Genomic DNA, 22,447 nt, shown 5'->3' with positions numbered 1-22,447 from the left:
TTGGCACTAAAATCACAAACTGTTTAGCATGAGTTAAACAAAGGGGTTTCTCAGCAACATTTTCTCAGCACTCTTTTGACAATATACTCTACAAACTTTAGAGCTCATTGGGGGGGGGGGGTGCGTGTAAGCCTAACAGAAATAAAATTTTTTAAAGCATCTTAGAAAAACATCACCATGCAGCTTGAGCCTTGAACAAAGTACTGTTCTTCCCGGATCTCAGCTTAGCTTTAAGTGTATGGTAATGTTTCTGCGTAAACGGCAAAAGTGTTCCCAAGAGCACCACAAACACAAAGGGGAAGCTCTCAGCCACAATGTTTATCCATCTTCTGAGTGGTAACAACAATATATTGATCTCCCCAACACCCTCATGCAAGTACAATTCAATTAAAATGGAGGTAACATTGTATTCCTACATACAGTGGTACCTCAGGTTACATACGTTTCAGGTTACATACGCTTCAGGTTACAGACTCCGCTAACCCAGAAATAGTACCTCGGGTTAAGAACTTTGCTTCAGGATGAGGACAGAAATCGTGCTCCGGTGGCGCGGCAGCAGCGGGAGGCCCCACTAGCTAAAGTGGTGCTTCAGGTTAAGAACAGTTTCAGGTTAAGAACGGACCTCCGGAACGAATTAAGTACTTAACCTGAGGTACCACTGTATAGCTAAACTGTTGTTCAAGGGGGCAAGCAAGCGGCAAGCCTGGTCTTACAGATGTAAAGGCCGAATCTATTTCTCTCCCCTTTCCTCAAACTGACTTCCAACAAGCTGGGAGCGCAGTATGGGAACATCCCATTCATTTGGCCATTGGCAATGCTATTTTCAACTTACATGAAGGGAGATAGATCCCTGCCCCAAGGAGTTTACAATCCAGAGATCATCAGTCAGGGACACAGCAAGGAGAGAAGAAGCAAGACTAACAAGGGATGAGCGCATACAATCTCTGCCCACCAGCTGTGTGAAACACACCCACCCACCCACCCTCCCATCAGTAGGCTGCAAACAAGTCTTGCAACTGCTTTCCAATAGTCACCATAAATGGTGTAAACCAGACAAGCATGAGGTAATCAAGAAATGAAGCACAAGCACATAAAGAATGAAAGTGCTGTTTTAAAATGAATTCCTCTGCAAATGCCAGGTTGCAGAGATCCAATCTCAGCTAACGCTTCACTACTCACAAATCCTTTTTCAAGCCCAAAACAAAGAACTTCCACTTCATCATTTAAAAGAATAGTGGCTGCAGCTAAGGTAACTATCAACAAGACTTCAGTGTTAATATTTGCTCTTCTAACATGCAGGGATATCCTTCTCAACTGCTCTGGAAGTTTCTCTTACTTTGGTGTCCTTCCAACACAATAGCTATATTGGCTGAGGCACAGCAATTATTCATATATTTACTACACAATAGATCCATACGAAATGCTTAGCGATCTTCCATACTGAGGAAAATGGAGTCTCAATTATCTACTATAGGTCCAATATAGCTGTGCATCAGAACTGGAAAACTCTCAAGTATGTGGGTGCCATGTGTTACCAATTAGACTGTTTTATTACTGGCTTCCTTTTGGCTACGTCTAACCTCAAATCCAGTGTGTATCTGAAGAAGTGTGCATGTACACGAAAGCTCATACCAAGAACTAACTTAGTTGGTCTTTAAGGTGCTACTGGAAGGAATTTTTTTTGTCTCAAATCCATTATTTACCTATTCTCCAGTGCCGCATACCACAACTCGGCAATGATGAGCTAGCCTTTGTATTTGACTTACAGTTCTAGATTTTTCGATTTTGGGTCGTCTCAGGGTTAGATTTTCTGACTGAGACTCCATATTTCATCCTTCCAATTAGGCAATGTAGTAACACTGCATTTAAGAAAAGTGCAATGGTTTTTTGCAGGGAAGGTTTTAAGCAACAGTCGGTTCCAGGGAGCGAGCAATGAAACATGGGCATCGGACTTCACCATCTCCAACACGCATGTTAGGATTGCAAGTGTGAAGGCACTGCACATTAAAATCTCTTTGTGTGCATGAACTTAGGCCACCAAGGTAGAAAAGCTTTCGGTCCAGCTTTCTCCTTTGATGTGCTAACCTTACCCATTCACGAAGATGCATTCAAATATGCTATCCCACAAACACTTTAACTGACTTGGTTCACTGCCATGGAGATTCTTACTTCATCAGTAATCAACATCTGAATCAGTGTTAAGCTTCTCCATGCCTAGGAAAGGTACTAGACAAATATCTTCCCTGCCAAAGGTACTTTTGAGAATTGCGATCACCAGAAAACGGCTGTTCATCTATAAATATCTCAATGATAACAGATCAAAAACATGTAAGTTTAGAGTCTAATCGAAGTACAGTGGTACCTCGGAAGTCGAACATAATCCTTTCCGGAAGTCCGTTTGACTTCCAAAATTTTTGGAAACCAAGGCACGGCTTCCGATTGGCTGCAGGAAGCTCCTGAAGCCAATCGGAAGTCACATCGGATGTTCGGCTTCCAAAGAACGTTCATAAACTGGAACACTCACTTCCAGGTTTGCGGCGTTTGAGAGTCAAAACATTTGACTCGCAAGGCATTCGGGATGCAAGGTATGACTGTAATTCATAAAAACAGACAAGATCCATTGGGCGCAGGGGATGATGACACGTAAGTGTTGAAGCTATGACAGGAAAATCGCAATATATGTGTTATTCATGAAGATTCTATAGAACTCATTATTTTGGAATGTTATTTTCTTGCCTTCACCCTATATGCACTGATTTGGATAGGAGAACTGTATACAGTGGTACCTCGGGTTACATACGCTTCAGGTTACAAACGCTTCAGGTTGCAGACTCTGCTAACCCAGAAATAGCATCTCAGGTTAAGAACTTTGCTTCAGGACAAGAACAGAAATTGTGCTCTGGTGGTGCGGCAGCAGCGGGAGGCCCCATTAGCTAAAGTGGTGCTTCAGGTTAAGAACAGTTTCAGGTTAAGAACGGACCTCCAGAACGAATTAAGAACTTAACCCGAGGTACCACTGTACTATATTTAAAGGTCTGCATGTTGCCTCAGGGCCAGGGTGGCCAAAGTTGTGACAGCGGCTTCAGATGCCACCCACTCAGGTAAATTACCATGTAAATTGGCCATATCATCTCATATCCAAACATAGAACAGCCAACTTTCAGGTGTTGCCATCTGAACTGGCCAGGAACTGCAGCTCTGCGAAGGCAATTCTTTAGGAGATATTCCTAGTTCCATACTTCAAAATAAAATAAAATCACAGCTTCTATTTTTTTCCAGTAAATGGACAACAGCTCTCCCACCCATTGAGTTCACATTGACTGAATTCACAGCCACTGTATTCAGGAGGACTGGCCTGTTCTCCAATTGGGGAGGGGAGTGGGGGATAAATGTTTAGTTCCAACATCAGTGACAAGGAATCCCCCCCCCTTTACGTTCATTCTCACGGTCCCAACATGACCCTGGTGGATTGAAGCTGGCTGCACACTTTGAGGCATCCTATGCTGCCCGCAACTTTCAATTCAAGTGAAACAAACAACCGACAAAGAACTGAGGCGAAAGGCTTGGCAACTGGCAAACATACATGCAATTCCTGTTAACTGCATGTTAGACAAAGCGGCACGCAATCTCCCTTCTTTGAGATATCTTTATTATAGCCTGTTCTGAGTGTTTACCAAAGAACATTTTTGCACAGGATTCTGAACACATCACACGTAACCGGTCTGCACAAGTGAAGCTCATCCTCTGAAATTCTACAGACAGAATATGACTTAGAATCATAGAGGAACTGTAAGGTTGGGAGGTACCTCAAGGATCATCTAGTCCAACCCCCTGCAATGAAGGAATCCTGCCCACAGGCATCCCTGGTTGGGCTTGAACCACCAACGTTCTGGTTAACAGCAAGATGTACTGACCAACTGTGCTGAGGGGCATGTGACTTTGCGTAGAAACTCGCCTCCTGTACAAAGATACAATTCACCCACTTTTGCCCTTGGACCTGGCATGTGGCCCCTGTAAGGCTGCCCAGAGGGCAATGTGGCCCTCAGGCTGAAATTGGTTTCCCCACCCCTGCTTTACCAGGTGAGCCACACAAAGCTAGTGCGTTTAGCTTATTGGGCCACAGAACTCCTATAGGTTTGTGCTACAGTCTCTCTCCCCCACCCCATATATCTAACTTTAAAGGGAGAGAAACAGAAGTGAGCCTGGACTCGACTGGACAGTTCAAGGGACAGCGATTTCTAAACAAATCAATTCACATTCAAAACATGTGCACAGTACCCGTACGCCAGATTTTTCTCCTCACAAGAAAGCAAGCTTCTACTAGTAGTGAAGGATGCAATTTAGAATGCTGGCCCAAGCTGCAGGAGAGTATGAATGAATCACTGTGTCCCAGGCTCTGGCTGATTAACCTTTACTATTATCACTTTATAGGAATGCTTACACAGCGCCGGTATAGCACCATTGTACTCACATTTGCAGAAATGCAATTCCACCAGGGATTACAGGGATATGACTAAAGATTAGTAATATAAAGCATCTACTTGCATGCAGAAGGCCCCCAGATTCAATGCTCAACATCTCCAGGCAAGGGGTCTGGGAGAGCCTGCTGTCCGAAACCCTGGAGAGCAGCTGCCAGTCAATACTGACAACATTGAGCAAGATGGACCAATGGTGTGACTCCATATAAGGTGGCTAAGATGGCTAGGATAGTTCAGTTGGTACATCATGAGACTCTTCGGGTTGTGTGTTCGAGCCCCATGTTGGGCAAAAGATTCCTGCGTTGTAGGAGTTTGGGCAGCTAGATGATCCTTATGGTCCCTTCCAACTCTACAATTATGTGAATCTGAGGCAGCTCCCTATGTTAGAGGACCAAAAAGCAATCTAGCTTACTCATCTTGGCACATCCAAGATGTTGGATCAGTCACCAACAGAGCAAAAAAAAAAATGCTATGGTAGATGTGCTATGCAATAGCAGGAGTAACTGATCTTTCCAGCAATGAAAGAAGCTCACATGTCCAGAGTAAGCAATTTGACTAGGATGGAAATGTCTTGCCAATACCAAATACAGTGGTCATTCACGCTCTGAAAATGAACCAAGTTAGTCCACCAATATTTCCCAAGGACAATATTTGGGAAGATCCTGTCTTTCTCCTTTCAGTAAATGTTCTGATTCCACAGCAAGCTTCTGGGGTTACAAAACTGAGATTATTGCTCCTGGAGTCAGCGTCTCCCATTCAGTAGGCTATTACCAAAATAAAAAGGGATATGTTTTGACCAGTTAAGAGATCAAGAGAAGACTATGGAATTGCATACTCCCCACCCCTGTCTCCTCCACAGCAGAACTCCCCGTTATGCACCTGAACCACGCAGCATTACAAGAGCAAGGGGTTAATGTGTCAGGTGGTCACTGGGTCTTGCAGAGCACTTTTCAAGGGGCTTCATATGACCGAAGCATCAGCTGATTATTGGTGCTTTGAGGGGCATTCCTTTGCCACAAAGTTTGATTTCAACCTCAGCAAGCAACAGGAAAAGGATCACCTGACAATATAGTTAACATAATATATTTGAGTGAAACGGAATTGAGGGAAGTTGAATTGGGGTTACTAATAGGATATTAATTTGAAGGTATAAGTTAATATGAGGTAACTATATCTGAAGAGTAATGAATGGGGATAGCTGAAGGACAACTGATTTGGAGTAAGAGCTGTTAGGAAATGAACTGAGGGTTTCAATGGAAGGTTACTGATTTGGGCAGACCTGCGGTAGGTTGCAAACTAATTTAACAATTGAACCGTACTGATTTGGACTGGAAATTGATTGGCTTGCCTCCTTTGATATTTAAATTCTAACATCTATAGGTACATATTTGCACATGTAATTATGTGCTTATGGACTGATTCCCCAATCTTTTAAGACTTTTTGGTGTTCCTGATTATGGCCCCTAGGAGAAGAGGCCAAAGATGTTTTGAATTTGGTAGGATCCAAGAATTAAAATCTTGGATTATGACCTGCAGGCAAGAACCAAGACAGAATGCACTTTGTAATAATCTTTACCAGCAACAACCCAGTGATAATCCCGGAGCATGTGCGTAGGGCAATGGCAAAAGTGGGAATTGAAAACTTTTCACACCCTATCCATGCAGTCTAGAGTTTCCTCATGCACCACAGGCAGCTGTGGTTATTATTATTATTTGCGGGAACAGATGTTATGGGAAAGTATCCTGACCAGATGACATCTGCAGAAGAGGAAATGCTGTTACTTAGGATCCTGGGAACTTTGGAATCCAGAAATGCACAAAGTATGCAATCCTTTCAGCTTCTTCCAGAAGTGTAAACTTCGCGAGGAAAAGGAGACGGGTCATACACACTTTCACGATGGAAAACTATTAAGACAAGACAACCTGGGTAGCAGGTGCTTAGGAGACCTGATTGGGCCACGACATACAAATGTTTTAGGAACATACAGTGGGCATTTGCAGCAGGGAGCACCAATGTTTCTCACAGTGTGCCCACTGCAAACATGAGCGCTGCACAAAATGTGAAGCAGCGGAATGGGAACCAACTGTCAGAAGTCTCTGTCTGCTGGGTGAGGATGACCTTATTTTAAAGAGCAACTGAGCCATGAACTTTCCCACAAGTTCCAACAGACCCCACTTGTTTCAGAACATTTCAAGGAATAGATGCCACAGTTCCACAAGAAAGCCCTTTGTGAAACGCTCCACTTATTAGCAGCAACATGCAGAAAAATAGGCTTGTAAATAGTCACTTGCCTGAAAAGGAGCTGCCTCCACACTAACTGGAAAGCAGGGAAAGTTTTATGTCCATTTTTGCAAGTAAGTGTTTTTGGCTGTTTACTTGTATTTTATTGTCTAGATAAACAGCCAATGAAATTTGGCAGGATGGGTAACATTTAATGTAAGAAATAAAATAAAAATATTAGAAGTAGATTATCTATGAGGGAGGTGCACACTATTTGAGGCACCCTTCAAGGCTAGGTGTAAACCTAAGCAGTTGGGACTTCTTCTTTTGGTGCCACAAATGTGCATTTGGAAAAGTATATGTATCATTTAAGGTAAATGTGTAAAGCACCAAGATAAGCTATGAGTGTGCAGTTGTTCACCAACCCTAATCTGAAGGTCTGTGATGGAATGTCCTCAGGTCAGATGTCCTCCTTTCTTCCTTTGCTCCAAGTCTAATCACTTGAGAAGCCAAACATCATCACCCAGCTTAGGTGAGCAGATAAAAAGTTCTGTAGGCTAGTCCTTGTTTTAAGGGAGTTGCTTGCAAGGCTGCCTTCAATGTTTTTTTCCCCCAAATTTTTTTATTGGTTTTCACAACATTATAAACAAACAAACACGTAAGACAAACAAACATAAATCATAGCCTTATTGAAAATTACACTTGTTAACATTGTTAAGTGACTTTCTCGCTTCCTCTTGGTTGAATTTCCATGCATGTCCTTTTAACGGTTTCCCAAATCAGAGTTCTTACAAAATTTAACTTACACATTAACATCCTTAGATCTTCACATTATGAAATTAAACATATTAATTCGACACTTAACATAGATAAAATCCTGAGCCAATAAGGCTGCCTTCAATGATGTCGCCTTGCAATCCGTGCAGAATTGGGAGAGGGGAGAACAAGCCCAGAAACGCCTCGCCTCACTTCCCAGGATAAGGCTACCTTAACCGAACTCCTTATTCACGGCTTTTCAACTTGAGAAAGTCCCCGCTCCACCCCGTGCGGCCGACGGGAGGCTCCTTCTTCGAATGCAAAAGCGTCCCCGTCCCCCCCCCGCCTCGCCTGCAACTGCGGCGCGGAAAAGTCCTGCCAGCCCCGGTTTGCAACATCCCGCCATTCCTCCATGATCCCTTGCGCCCAGAAACAAAACAGAACTCTCTTCCCTGCTCCCTTCCCGATGCGCTGAAGTCCAGGCGGCTTCTTTCCCAGGCAGCCCCTCTTCTCCACCCCACCCCGCATCTCTTCCCGCGTGGCTCCCCCTCCCCCTAATCGCGCCCGCCCGCCAGCCCGCCGCCCCCTCGGGAGAGAGCGCACAGTCCCGCTCTCGACGCCGCCGCCGCCGCCGCTGCAGCAGGAGGGCGCGGCGGGCTCATCCCCGGCTTCCTGCCTGCCTGCGGGGAAGTTGTTCGGGGAGAGGAGGCAGGAGGCAGAGCGGGAAGGAGACGGGGCAGGGCGGCGCGCGCACGGAGCCCGCCAGCCCAGTCCTTTTGCAGCAATGAATGGGGAACGCGCTCGCTCGCTGGCTGTCAGCGGCGGCTTACCTGTTCGTCACGCCGGCCGCCACCCCCAACATCGCGGCGGTGGGGTGGCGAGGAGGCAGGGGAGTCCCCGAGCGAGCCCCGCAGAAAGCGCGCCGCGTCTCCTCCCCACTCCTTGCCTCCTTCTCGCAGGCGAGTTCCGCGCAGCAGCAGCAGCAGCAGCTGCAGGCGGGGCCGCCCCCGCAAGGCAGCACAGGAAGGCCACGCGGGGGGAAAGGGAGGGAGCCAGAGCGGCGGCGGCGGCGGCAATGGCGCGTCACCGGCCCAAGCACCCTTGGCTCCAGCCCCCTCCGCCGCCTCTTCCTCCCGCGGGGAAGTAGAGGGAGAGGGGCGCGCCGGGGGGGGGGCTCGCGGGCGGGCTCGCTCGGCCCCACTTCCCAGGGCTTCCGGCTCTCCAGGGGCTCCGATTCCAAAAGCCCAGTTTCTTTTGCAACGCCACCCCCCCTTTTAGCAGTGTGCTTTTTAAAATATATATATATATATAAAAGCGAGCGCACGGCCCAACGGGCAACAGCTGGAAGTCGCCGTGTGGTCCATAAGTTTTTAGAAACGGGGGAGGTGAATGGCTTTGGAAAAGGGCCACACGCCAAAAGGTAGGCTAGCGCTGAGGAGGACGTACTTTGCTCGCCCCTCAGGGCCGGCCCAGTATATTTGGGCACCTGAGGCGGACCCCAGAATGGCTCCCTGCCAGGGAAGAAAAGGTGAGGGGGAATTGAAATCAGAAACAAAGCGTGGGGGGGGGCGGTATCTACATGGGCATCACGCGGCCCCTGTGACTCCCCCTGCGTCATGGGTTGGTTGGTCCTAATCTCCCCCGCTCCCTACTTTTTTCTCAGGACCCTCGCTTCAAGGGCACCGTTTCCTCAACTGCTTGACCCCCGTTCTGTAGCCTCCCCTTGTGACCATCAATTCTCTAGTCCAGTGTTTCCCAAAGTGGGCGGTACTATCTCTTGTAGGGGGTGGGATAACCTGGGGGGCAAGGCAAGGGGGCGCTGGAGATGTAAATGACTACCAAACTTTGAAAAGCTGGTGTCACTAGACAGCTCATCAGTTTTGTTGACTTAATTAAACCAGTGCTTTTGTCTGGGGGGACACATACCCCTAAACATTTTGTGAAGCTTTGTACTTTTGTCCATTTACTGTATTTATTTTTCCCTTTTTGAACTATAAAATGGTGGTTTTCTTGAGTCAAAATGAGAGTACCCCTAAACCTTTTTGAATTAAACTAAATCATTTTAAGTGGATTTTGAGTAAATGTGCAATTATTCATTGTTATTATTTTGAGTTTTATTCTGTTGTTATCTTCCTTAGTGGGTCATGGAAACCGCTACTCTGAATAATGTGTTTTATAGGGTTTATGGAACCGGGGGGCAGTGGCCCAAAAAGTTTGGGAACCACTGCTCTAGTCCTTGGCGAATGACACCCCCCCCCCCCGCGCCACTGCTTTTACAGTTCACATTTCCTGCCTCTTAGCTGTGTTTCAAAGACAGCAGATGTTCTGGCAGTTGCTTGCCCAGATTATTCACACATTCATTCTGGACTCTGTTTGGGTTTTGGACCTGTTAACTGTGACAGGCTTGACCCCAGTGGAGGCTGGATTCCTGAGCTCCAGCCCACCTTCTGAAAACGTAATGCAGTTTTAAAAAATTGTTCTCAAAATCTCAAAGCCACGTGCTCTTTCCTGTCCCCTCCACATTTTATGCTTGGATTTACAGAACACTTTTTGTCAAGTCTCGTCCGGCGAATTGGCGCTCTGCACCACTCAGCCAGTCCTAATTCAAATGTGTAGCTACAGCAAAGAGATCCCCCTTGTGTGTCCTACCCAAAAAACCATGTGACCAATTGGAATGCCAGAATGTCAGCCCTAGGAGGAAATCTCTTACTCCATCTGTTGTTAAGAAGTCTGACTAGCATATAACAGATGTGGGAGGAGTCAAGACTGCTTCAAAAGCATCCCTATGTGGTAGCATTAGCCTTTCATGAGCATGTATTGGTTTAGAACATGCACAGAGCTATTTTCCGAAGGCCAAGGAGCTTCTTTTTCTTTAGTACAGTGGTACCTCGGAAGTCAAATGGAATCCATTCCGGAAGTCAGTTCGGCTTCCAAAACATTCGGAAACCAAGGCACAGCTTTCAATTGGCTGCAGGAAGCTCCTGCAGCCAACCGGAAGCCGTGGACGCCCAGTTGGACATTCAGGTTCCAAAGAACATTTGCAAACTGGAACACTCACTTCCAGGTTTGCAGCGTTCAGAAGCCAAAACGTTCAACTCGCAAGGCGTTCGGGATCCAAGGTACGACTCTTATTTGTTTTGTGACTTTGCTAAGAAAGAGATTGCAAAACAGTGTAAGCAAGAAAGTGGGTCTCATAATATTTTTTTACATAATCATTTTTGCATTTTTTTAAATATTGGGAGGATAAATAGTGGATGACCTGTGTATGTTTTGCGACTAGTAGTGCAGCTATAAAACTGCTGTACATTTGCAAAGCTAAGCAGGGTCTAATATGGTTTCAAATTGAATGGGGAACCTCTTGTTGAAATTCCCGCATGTTTTATTCATTTGTATCCCATATTAAAACTTGGACCTGAACTGTGTAGTGTTCTGGTAAATGCTCACATTTTTACTGAGAATGAAGCTTTTAGCAAGATTAATATAAAATACGCAGCACTGATTGCAGAGCCTGAAAACTTCCTGGCACAATTTGGAAAGTCAGACGCCCTGTCAAAAAATGCTGAAAGATATCTGGTCAGGGAGTTGAATCACTCATCACTCTAATCACATGCTAATGTCAAATGGATATGCATGACTCCTGCAACAAAATGTTTTACATTTTCCCCCCTTCATTTAGTACATAAAATTGTTGGTGGTAGGATACAGAAATATAAAAACATAAAATCCATACTTAAACCACATCAAAACAAGAACAATGTAAAAAAAATTAAAAAACAAGAACAATCCAATCCAGCAGCTGGAAAGAATCCAGATCACTATAAGATGCTTTCGGCATAGAAATTGCAACGATAATGAATTTGCTCTCTGGAGGAAGAATTGCATTTTCCCAGAACACAAAACAAATTTGCTTTTCTTAGTTTGGGGATACTGTAAATGCATTCACAGCTTCCTAAACCAGCCTTTGCAGTGATTTAGGCAGTTTGCTTGTCAGAATCCATAATGCTTTTTTTGCTGTGTAAACAAGGCCTAGGGTTGGGAAGGAGGAGATACAAGTTCCAGTCTCAAGGGAAAAGGAGGAAATGGCCTCTTTCACCTTTTGCATGCCTGCCCAAAAAACAGCCATGTGACAAGGAGGAGAGAGGAAGCACCCAGGAGTCAAACCCACACGGCATATACTATACAGAGCAATTCCCTATCCACTCAGCCACAACAACAGACAGGAAACAGGCAGCATGGAGTATTTTGAGAGTATTTTGTGTTCTCCCAAGTTGCAACCCAGCAAGCCTTCCTGCATCATGCGCTCCCCACTTTGGCCATCCCATTGACACATTTTCACCAACACAGCAGATGCACCAACAGTGGTGTCCCACCAGCAAGCACATAGTGCTTCCACCATATCCCATAGCCAGCACATCTCCTTAATAGCGCTATGAATTCTTGATTTCGTAAATGGTCAAATTTAGCTAATATTTGGGGCAATAAGAGGAGATGCCAGGCAAAGTATAAAGATACAGGCTGTCACCAGTTCTGTTCAGGAGAACAGATGATGGAGATGGCATCAAAGAACAAAGACGGGTGGTGGCAGGGTCAAAATGTGAGACATTCAGCATAAGGCGAGGAGGGTGACGTTCTTCCCCCTCCCAACCTTTCTTTCCCCTCTACTGGGTTTTGCACCTATTCGCCTAAAGGTAAAGGGATCCTTGACCATTAGGTCCAGTTGTGGCCGACTCGGGGGTTGCGGCGCTCATCTCACTTTATTGGCCGAGGGAACCGGTGTACAGCTTCCGGGTCATGGACGCGGGTGGCTCCGTGGGTTAAACCACAGAGCCTAGGACTTGCCGATCAGAAGGTCGGCGGTTCGAATCCCCGCGACGGGGTGAGCTCCCGTTGCTCGGTCCCTGTTCCTGCCAACCTAGCAGTTCGAAAGTACGCAGTGCAAGTAGATAAATAGGTACCGCTCCGGTGGGAAGGTAAACGGCGTTTCCGTGCGCTGCTCTGGTTCGCCAGAAGCGGCTTAGTCATGCTGGCCACATGAACTTGTTAATCTTTAAAATAGGACCAGCATATTAGATAGAAGGTTTCGCTTTCCTCTGTGCAAACACACAAAAGGCTCCTGTGTGCATTATTTACAAGTTAAAACTTTTGTACCCTCCATGTGCATGACTGTCTTGCATGCAGAGACTGGTACACAAACAACAGGACCCCGAGGGCTATTTCCCACCAGCCTCTGGGAGCTGCACCACACATGGAGTTTCCTTGCTGCACCAGAAGCATGCCAATTGCATGCCTGTGCGATGGGTGGTGCAATGGGAGCCTTCTGTGCCTCCTAGTTGGGCATGCACAGGCTAGGCTAGGCCTGAGATCTTGGCTCACTGATGCTTAGCGTTTATGCAAGGTTCAGCTGAAACCAAGCCACTCGTCCGCGAAGGGAGCTATACCGGGGGAGGCTGATGGCACAACTTATTTATTTTTGTTTTTATTATTATTTATTAAATTTGTATACCGCTCTTTGTCTGAAGAGCCCAGGGTGGTTCACAACAGAAAAATGCAACATGAGAAATACAAAATACACAATAAAACTATCAGGGTTCAAAACTAATGATCTTGACACACAGATTACAAAGTTACAAGGAGTAATGTAGTGAATGCAGGTGCCACTGAAGTCTTCAGATTTCTGGTGCAGATACAGAGTTGAAATGGTAGGTTCAAACAGTTACACTGAGCCTCTTGGGCTTGCCGATTGGAAGGTTGGCGGTTCGAATCCCCACTGTTGCTCTATCCCAGCTCCTGCCAACCTAGCAGTTTGAAAGCACACCAGCGCAAGTAGATAAATAGGTACCGCTGTGACGGGAAGGTAAACGGTGTTTCTGTGCGCTCTGGCACTTGTCACGGTGTCCCGTTGCACCAGTAGTGGTTTAGTCATGCTGGCCACATGACCCAGAAAGCTGTCTGTGGACAAATGGCTTCCTTGGTCTGAAAAGTGAGATGAGCGCCGCACCCTGTAGTCACTTTTGACTGGACTTAACCATCCAGGGGTCCTTTCTCTAACAGTTACACAAATACAGAGAGGAACAGAAACAGACATAGGAAAACCCAGTAACAAAAATGCTATTTGATAAAAAGTGATTGGGGCAGGTTTTCTAGGAGAGTTGTAGCAGAAATAGGTCCCAAGTTCTTCTTATGAATAAAGTTTTAAGAATTTCCCTTGACAGCTTTTTTTAAAAATCAGATTGGGAGCAATATCCATTGTGTAGCTGTCTGCTTTCTCTTTTTTTGGTCCTGACACCTCAACTCTTTTGCAGCTTAAATTAAAATCCAACCTGAAAGGGTGAGGGAAGAAATCATTTTCTCCCATCCCCACAAATATACAATTCCAATATTTCTTTGAAAAAAAAAACATTTTATTTGGAGCATGATCCACATCCCATTTCTATAATACTGACACACTCGTTGATTTTAAAGAGTTTTTTAATCATATGGAAAAATTTCTAGTATGTATTTGGTACATTTCTGGTTCCTGCAAAACCTTGCAAAGCATGAAAACAGCACCTAAACCTCCAGAGAATTAGCTATAAATTTCGACATGCCATTATTTACATTTAGTGTAATGTCTCTCATTGTATATGTACCAACTGATTTCTTCAGACAGACTCATCTGCGAGTTCCCAAAAATAGCTCTCATAAAAGCTATGTACTGAAGAATGATTTATTATCATGGGCTGTACAAAAATAGGGCAAGATTACATTTAGTATATTGACAAGAGTTATGTCAGTGATCTGTTTGACTTCCTTTTTGATTCATTGCCAAGGTTCTGTCTGATCCTTATTAGAGACCGACCTTATGTATTGAATTCAGCCAGCTGGCTTAAGAAATAGCCAGAACATAAGAGATGTGATTTATCATGCCACAGTCCGAGATCTATGCATTCAAATTATGTGTTTACCCAGAAAATTGAATCCTCCAAAGTAGCCTGGTAATTAAATATTCCTCTATGTTTTCCCCCCATCTGTACTTGCATTTTCAAACAAATTGTTTTAAATGCTGGGTTAGTGTCTAAATAATCACATTACTATCTTGCTGACCATGTGCTATGTAAAGCACAGCAAATTACTCATACGGTGGTACCTCGGGTTACAGATGCTTCAGGTTAAAGACTCTGCTAACCCAGAAATAGTACCTCAGGTTAAGAACTTTGCTTCAGGATGAGAACAGAATTCGTGCTCTGGCGGCAGCAGGAGGCCCCATTAGCTAAAGTGGTGTCTCTGGTTAAGAACAGTTTCAGGTTAAGAACGGACCCCCGGAACGAATTAAGTTCTTAGCCCGAGGTACAACTGTACTCAAAAAACCACTTTTGTTATTCCAATGTAGTACTTTTGCTTTAAGAGTATTTATTCAAGGCAGCAAACTGGTACAGGAAGCAAAAATAAATGCTATGCAGTTGTCCCGTGATGGCAGCCTCCAATGTTCCGGTGTTGGCTATGAATTCAGAATAAATTGTGTAGGAAAACTCCACCCAATGGCTCACCACTGAAACACCAGAGCAGAAAACGCTCATTTCATAAAGTCATCTTTGTCCTGAAACCATCATGTACCAAACTGTCTCCCAAGTCAAACAAGTCTTGTCCTTTACTGGGTTTATATCCTCTGATCTAACTGTAGAAATGCTACATTCCCTCTTAGCTACAAAGCTAATCCTTTTTAGGCTCTGAACATTCATGAGTTCTGCTCCTGCAGTCACTAGTTGATATTCTTTGCATCTGCTGTACTCTGGATTTATCGCTGGTGACTAGAAACTGGAGACAGCATTCCAGTGAAAGCCTCATCGGTGCCTTATATAAGATTAGAATACTTCCATGGCTGTAGCTGAATTCATGGAATTGTAAGGGACCCCTGGGATCATCTAGTCCAACCCCCTGCAATGGAGGAATCTTTTGCCCAACGTGAGGCTTGAACCTACAACCATGAGAGTGAGTCTCAAGCTCTACCAACTGAGCTACACCTAATGTACCCAGGAACTGCCTTTTTGGCAGCTATCTCCCACTCACAGCCAACAATGCAATATCTTCTTTGGCCATCACTCGTAGCTGAGTAAGATTGTCTTCCATAAACACGGTTTTAACATTGAGTCCGTAAGTGACTGTGGAGGCCAATGCTGGATCCACACATACTTCCTTAGTGGGGACATTGGTTTCCGGGCAAGAATTGTACACGGTGTGGATTTGCCAAGCGTGCCTTCCTCTTAGCACGTTTCTCCCTTTCGTCCTGAGTTAGAGTGTCTTCAAATCCCATGACACCTTTGGTAAAGGCTGTTCCCCAATTGGAGCACTCGCAGGCCACAGTGTTTATACTACATTTTTTTTAGATTTGCCTTGAGACAGTCGTTAAACCTTTTTTGCTGACCACCAGCATTACGCTTTCCATTTTTAAGTTCAGAATGGAGTAGTTGCTTTAGAAGACGATAATCAGGCATCCACATAACATGACCAGTCCAGCAAAGTTGATGTTGAAGAATCATTGCTTCAACACTGGTGATCTCTGTATACAATATCTATGTATATCTAGAAGCAAGCACTACTGAGGTTAATTGGACTCTCAGATAAGTGTTTACAGGATAGCCTCAGTGATATTGCAGCCACCTAGGACCAGCAGGTTATGCATAATTTCTTTCATCCTTCATCAATGAAAATATTTTGTTTCCTTGCTGGATCAGGATGTCGTTCTGGAATCTTTTTGCAAATACTCATATATTCTAGGCAAGAACCCAGAATGTGCAATAAATCTTGTTTAGATACACGACTCATTGACTTAACATGTGATATTTATTCTCTTTTGAAGGTTTTTTTGAAGGTAAAGGATAGCTTCCTCCTCACTTGCAGCAGGAAGAACAGAACACACAGATGTATAGAATGACGCAGAAGTACCAGCAGCCAAATTAATTGTAACAACATTTAGAGGACCAAAGATTTCCCACATCTTGCTTTAGAAGTGTAACTATTAATGAAGATGATGTAGAAATGTTGCTAGTTAGCCATAGAGGAAATACAATGGAATAGGAAAAAGTTGCATTTAATAAATCTATGTAATTTTAATTCTCGCCTCTCTCTTGAAGTGGCTTTAAATACAGTCGTACAGTGGTACCTCGGGTTACAGATGCTTCAGGTTACAGACTCCGCTAACCCAGAAATAGTGCTTCAGGTTAAGAACTTTGCTTCAGGATGGGAACAGAAATTGTGTGGTGGCGGTGCAGAAGCAGCGGGAGGCCCCATTAGCTAAAGTGGTGCTTCAGGTGAAGAACAGTTTCAGGTTAAGAATGGACCTCCAGAATGAATTAAGTTCTTAACCCGAGGTACCACTGTACCTTGTTTTTCGAACAGCTTAGTTCAAGAACAACTTGGAACTCAAACTTCACAAACACGGATGTAGGTGTTCAGGTTTGCAAACTTTTCCTTGGAAGCTGAATGTCCGATGCGGCTTCCGAGGCTCCTGCAGCCAATTGGAAGCCGCACCTTGGTTTCTGAACGTCAAATGGACTTCCGGAACGCATTCTGTTCAAAAACCAAGGTACGACTGTATAAGGGTTATAAAAACACAATCACTACACACATTTACACTGAAAAGTCATGTTTTGTAATTCCTATTTTAATCAGCGTTCACCCTCCACAATCTTTCTTTGTAGCAAAAGGTTACATTGATACATTGAGAGCAGGAAAACCGTATGTTACATTCATGAGTATAGCATTTTAATTAATATACAATTGAAATTTTCAAAAATAATGAACTATATGCATAATTTATTCACAGTCTGAAACAATAAAAACAGAATTTCAAATGACTTCAAAAATGAGGAAAAGTGTTTTGTCACAGCTGTTAATGACATTGAAAACGTATTCCTACCTGCAATCAGTAGCGAGCATTCAGTCAAGCTAATGTGAAAACGGTGAAGAAAGTGCAGGAACAATTTCCTGCTCAGTTTAAATATCTGAACGTACACGGCAGAACATAAAACAAGACATCCAACTCTTAACTATCGCTGTAGGAGCTCACATTAGGGGGGAAATGATGTACCACTTCCATATTGCAGTGAAATAAATTAACGTCCACAGATTTAAAACGTAAAAAAATTAAGGCATGGCTGTGCTCTGAAAACAGACTGTTCCTAAAGCTGTGCAAATGTATTTCTAATTAGCCATAGTAAATGAAAACTATGTGTAATTATTGGTGAGAAACGGTTCAAGTGTTTCATATACCTAACAACGGAGCTGGCCGTCGAACTGCTTTTTGCATTAAAGATGGTAGTCAGTGTAGGTGGTAAAATATCTTAAACTAAGCAGAGTAACTGTGTTCTCATATTACCCTTTAAGAACAGGTGCATTCATCTGTTTTACTCCTATGTCTGAAAATGCATGTTGCTATCTTTACAGAACATAACAACATTTGGGCAACCATATCTTGGCTCAACAAACTGAAATATGGATGGGTCTTTTGTCCACACACACAGCCCCTTTACATTTCCCTTTGTGTAGGCTGGAATACAAAACGGGAAGTCTTCTTTTAACTTCAGTTACACTTGAGAGAGAAGCAGCTAGCTACCTTAAGAAGTCAGCCGCTTCTATTCTTTGTAGCGCCTGAATGAGTTGGCACATAATCAATGAATATTGAACACATCGCACACACATCAAAGCAGTTTGAAACGAACTTAGACGAACTTATGCAGCAACCTTCTCCAGACCTCCTTCCACAGTTAAGTCACAAATCATCTCTCACTTATTAGTAGCAGAGGAAATAACTGGACTTGTAGCATATAGTGGACGGTTGAGCAGATGAATAATGAAGCAGGGCTCACATACCAAGAAATGGACCCCAAAGATTGGCATGGCTGTTCTGTAAGAAACCTTGTTTTCAGTGGTAGCTGAAAGCATTTGAAGGCCAAAAAAAAAAAGGCAATAAAAGAAGGGTAGGAACACTGCGGGAGGACAAGTTACCCGAATTCTCACAATTACTGAGACTAGTTTTAGAAAGTAATTGTTCTGCTTCTAGAATTGTGTTAAGCAGATGTACAAGGCAACGTGAAGTATTAAGTGGTAAAAATGCATCTTTCCTTGGAAGAGCAGCTTAGCTAGAAATTACACAGACCTGACCCTTTCCAGAGAGCTCTCATCTTCGATGACCACTGACAATTATATTTAGAATTCACAACCTTCATCAAACTCAATCCTATTTTAGGATCTTCCCTTCAGTAAATTCGTGAGTAGCATAATCATCAACGTCAGCGGCTACTTAAAAATCAGTACAATGCATTTCCCAATCTCTTAATTTAACGAAGTTTTTTTCCGTTTCATTTTTGAAATGTCACTTTCTAAAGCGTCTCGTTCTTGATGCTCATTAGCTAATGATTTTAATGCACAATTCAAGAGGGTATATGACACACAGCAAAATCCCGAACACTAGATATTACCTTATTAAGCTTGAGAAATCACTAAATGAGTTTGGCAAGATTCCTAGAATTGAATAAATTGAATGTAGGGCAGGCTGCCAGATATTTTTTAAAAATTATTTCTGTATGCCCCTCTTTCCTTTTGAAAGACATAAGCAATTCATAAGCTATGTCTTAAAGTACTTTGACGAGAAAAAGCATGCTTCTGATGCTGCTGGTCATAAGGAGGTGGCAATTTGAACAACAAAACTGGAAAACACATGGTCAGACCTGTCAACTTGAGTCTTACTGATACTCACCAACTTGTATAGTGCATTTTTTCCGGATAAATAAAAAATGAAGATGTCTACTGAAGTTGGACACCCCAAACCAGAGTTCAAGTGAACATAAGGTATTTCTCCAAGTGATGGGAGAGGGCAGCTCCAGACAGACACACATACACACAAATGTGGAATAGCTCTTTCAGATTGGAGAGCTTAACAGATGTACAAGACCTCGCATACCTGTAGCCAAAGGCGGTAAAGGGGACCCAAACCTGAAAGCAGAATTCGTTGTCCACATGTCTTCTACAATTCTTAGTCAAAAATCAAGTTACCTGCTTAAAATGGCCAAAAGAGAAAACGACACAAGCTATCCTGGGGCTACACATATATATGCTTCATTCTTCAGTGTTGAGATTCTTCCCAGTGCAATTGCAAACTCTGAACATTTGAACAAACGAGAAGTCTTATCACAGTCTTATCGCAGTCCTGACCAGCTGTGCAAGTACGACGCCCAGCCTGAAGGTTGCGATGTGCTCTCTTCCTCACCTTAAGAAAGAAAAACACACATAAATCCTTTAAATACAAGCCAATACAGCTTTTCAATCGCACAACTAAAAGCATGATCCAAATGGCCAGTATATTAATTGTGCCTTAAAATGTGGATATTGAACCTGACTTGAGTCAGAAGCTACCCATACAAAAAGTACAGTTAAGCAAGAATCGGCCATGGAACACTTTCTTGGAGGATCTAGGAATGACAGAATCATAGATGCAGAATCACAGAATTGTAGAGTTGGAAGGGAATACAGGAATCAACCCCACAACCCTGAGATTAAGAGTCTCATGTTCTACCAACTCAGCCATGTATAGTATAGCCATGTTAGCATTATTTTCAGATCAAAAGTCGTGTTCAGCACATTGCTGAACATGCACCACCCTCCCCCCCAAAACACCCTGCTCTGGGAAGAAAAATGACTCATAGATTTTATAGTTACATGTTATAGTTTACATTAAAATTGTCACTGGTAACTTGTTTCTTAGATGTTGGGAGTTTAAACTGTAGAAAGCCACTCTCTGTCCTTGCAGTTCTGACTCTATGCATGCCCTTGCAGATGGGAAGAGAGCCAGATTTTTCTCAATTTCTATCTTGCTGCAAAGCTCACCACCAACAGCAACTGTCCCACTTCCCTTTCTCTGATAACACCAGTAGCAAAATGAAAATAAAAGCTTCATGTACCTTGAGCTATCGCAACTAGCCTTCCTTTTTCTTCTGGACTCAACTGCAGCATGGTGTCAATGACTGGCAGAAGCCTCTCTCTTTCACTGCCCGATTTTAGGAATATAAACTGGAGCAGAACATTCTTCAGATATTCCAGATTAGCAACAGATTTCTCTCGCTCTTGGTTCCTTTCCAATCGCCTTATTTCACTTTTGAGAAGCTGGAGGTGAAAATCAAAGAAAGATCTCTTAAGATAACCACACGCGGATGCGAAAAAGCCCAACAGGGCACCGTCATGACAAATGTTAAGACAAATGGCACGAGGAAAAGGTATGCACACTTCTGCACAGGTCCAAGTTCCCGGGCAGACTGAACTTGGCATGAACGCATGCCGTGATACATTGAACAGAATAGAAATTGTGCCAGTTCACACTGCTAAATTGCTTCAACATGATATGCAGATACACCAGTGAATGAAGGAAAGGATAAACTTTCCTTACCTTATGAACCACCCTGAGCCTTGCGATCATCATCTGAGGCCCTTCTTTCGGTGCACCCTCCACAGGGGGTTTGGAGGGTGGTAACACAAGTGGAATGCTCTCCCCAAGGAGATACGCCTGACACCATCCTTGTTTAGTTTTACGCATGAAGCAAAGATTTCTCTTCCCCCACCCTGCACCTTTAGACTTTGAACTGAAGGATACTGTGGCCTCTTAGCTGGGTGGGATTTGCAGACCTGCCTTTTTATTACCAGTGCTTTCTAGTATTTTATGTGAACTGTTGCACTCTTAGGTTTTTATCGTCGTTTATAATTGGTTCACTGAAAATCGCTTTGAGTTACATTCTTAAGAAAAGCAACTAACCAATGCAGTAAAAACAAACTGATTGGATCATGCAAAGTGATTGAGTGAACAACCCCTGCATGTTTGTCTATATAATATAACAACATATTATTTATACTCTGCCCATCTGGCTAGATTTGGGCGGCTCCCAACAGAATATTAAAAACACAATAAAACATCAAACATTAAAAACTTCCCTATACTTCAAAAAGTCAGATAGTTGTTTATTTCCTTGACATCTGATGGGAGGGCGTTCCACAGGGTTGGTGCCACTACCGAGAAGGCCCTCTGCCTGGATTTCCTGTAACCTCACTTCTTGCAGGGACGGAACCACTGCAGGGAGGGAGGGGACCCTCGACGCTGGACCTCAGTGTTTGGGCTGAACAACAGGGATGGAGACGCTCCTTCAGGTACACTGGTACCTCGCAAGACGAATGCCTCGAAAGACGAAAAACTCGCAAAGCGAAAGAGTTTTTCGTTTTTTGAGTTGCTTCGCAAGACGGATTTCCCTATGGGCTTGCTTCGCAAGACGAAAACGTCTTGCAATTTTGTTTCCTTTGTCTTGCAAGTTTGTTTCCTTTTTCTTAAAACCGTGCATTCACTTCGAGGAGCAACTCATAGCACATGGTGTGGTAGCCTTTTTTGAGGTTTTTGAAGACTTTGGTGATTTTTGAAGCTTTTCCAAAGTCCATGCTTCGCAAGATGAAAAAATCGCAAGACGAAAAATTAATTCGCGGAACGAATTAATTTTGTCTTGCGAGGCACCACTGTATACAAGACCAAGGCTGTTTAGGGCTTTAAAGGTCAGCACCAACATTTTGAATTGTGCTCAGAAATGTACTGAGAGCCAATGTAGGTCTTTCAGGTGTTATATAGTCTCAGCGGCCACTCCCTGTCACCAGTCTAGCTGTCTAGCAGTGGCAATAATGCGAGCAGCCTATTTCAGATTAACTTTTTCCCATGCAGTGATGCATCCCCATGCGAGACCACAAAGTCCTCTTTGGTCTTTCACACTTCTCACCACTTTCACACTGAGAGCAGTCACTGAAGCTCTCAAGCTTCTGCTTGCAAGCGGAGCTTGACTCAAGCTCGCCCCATTTCCGACTCTTTCTAATCACTTATGGGACTGTGCACCAGGAAACTGACTGTGTAAAAATGCTTTCCTCTGGTGACAGTGATGGAGTCTCCTCGCCTCGTCCCAATTGCTTCACATTTCATTGTATTCTCACTGAC

At 43.8% G+C, this 22,447-nt stretch overlaps 2 protein-coding genes and 1 long non-coding RNA gene across 4 annotated transcripts in view; 1 reads left to right on the top strand and 2 right to left on the bottom strand.

Moving 5' to 3' along the window:
• LIMS1 (LIM zinc finger domain containing 1) overlaps nt 1-8,514 on the bottom strand; it is a 74,601-nt gene extending 66,087 nt beyond the window's left edge. Inside the window, exon 1 of one of the 2 annotated variants that reach the window (XR_014155548.1) lies at nt 8,286-8,514. Coding sequence is in view for 1 of the 2 variants with exons in the window: in XM_081858141.1 (XP_081714267.1) it covers nt 8,286-8,317 (32 nt within the window). In the remaining variant the exon portion in view is untranslated. The remainder of the gene's footprint in view (nt 1-8,285) is intronic. The other variant, XM_081858141.1, reaches the window with a different exon arrangement.
• A 1,228-nt stretch (nt 8,515-9,742) lies between these two features.
• Nucleotides 9,743-16,545, top strand: LOC309339925. The gene is made up of 2 exons (XR_014155664.1): nt 9,743-10,574; nt 16,292-16,545. It is a non-coding gene; the product is annotated as an uncharacterized lncRNA (long non-coding RNA).
• A 2,463-nt stretch (nt 16,546-19,008) lies between these two features.
• Nucleotides 19,009-22,447, bottom strand: part of GCC2 (GRIP and coiled-coil domain containing 2) — a 29,547-nt gene continuing 26,108 nt past the window's right edge. Inside the window, exons 22-23 of the mRNA XM_081858392.1 lie at nt 20,391-20,592; nt 19,009-19,699 (exon numbers count right to left, since the gene is read on the bottom strand). Of these exons, the coding sequence (XP_081714518.1) occupies nt 19,629-19,699; nt 20,391-20,592 (273 nt within the window). The 3' untranslated portion in view covers nt 19,009-19,628. The remainder of the gene's footprint in view (nt 19,700-20,390; nt 20,593-22,447) is intronic.

This window comes from Podarcis erhardii (genome assembly GCF_964252035.2).
Source record: "Podarcis erhardii genome assembly, chromosome: 4".
Taxonomy (NCBI): Eukaryota; Metazoa; Chordata; class Lepidosauria; order Squamata; family Lacertidae; genus Podarcis; species Podarcis erhardii.
Note: the sequence above shows the minus strand (reverse complement) of the source record. Positions and strands in the feature narration are given on the sequence as shown.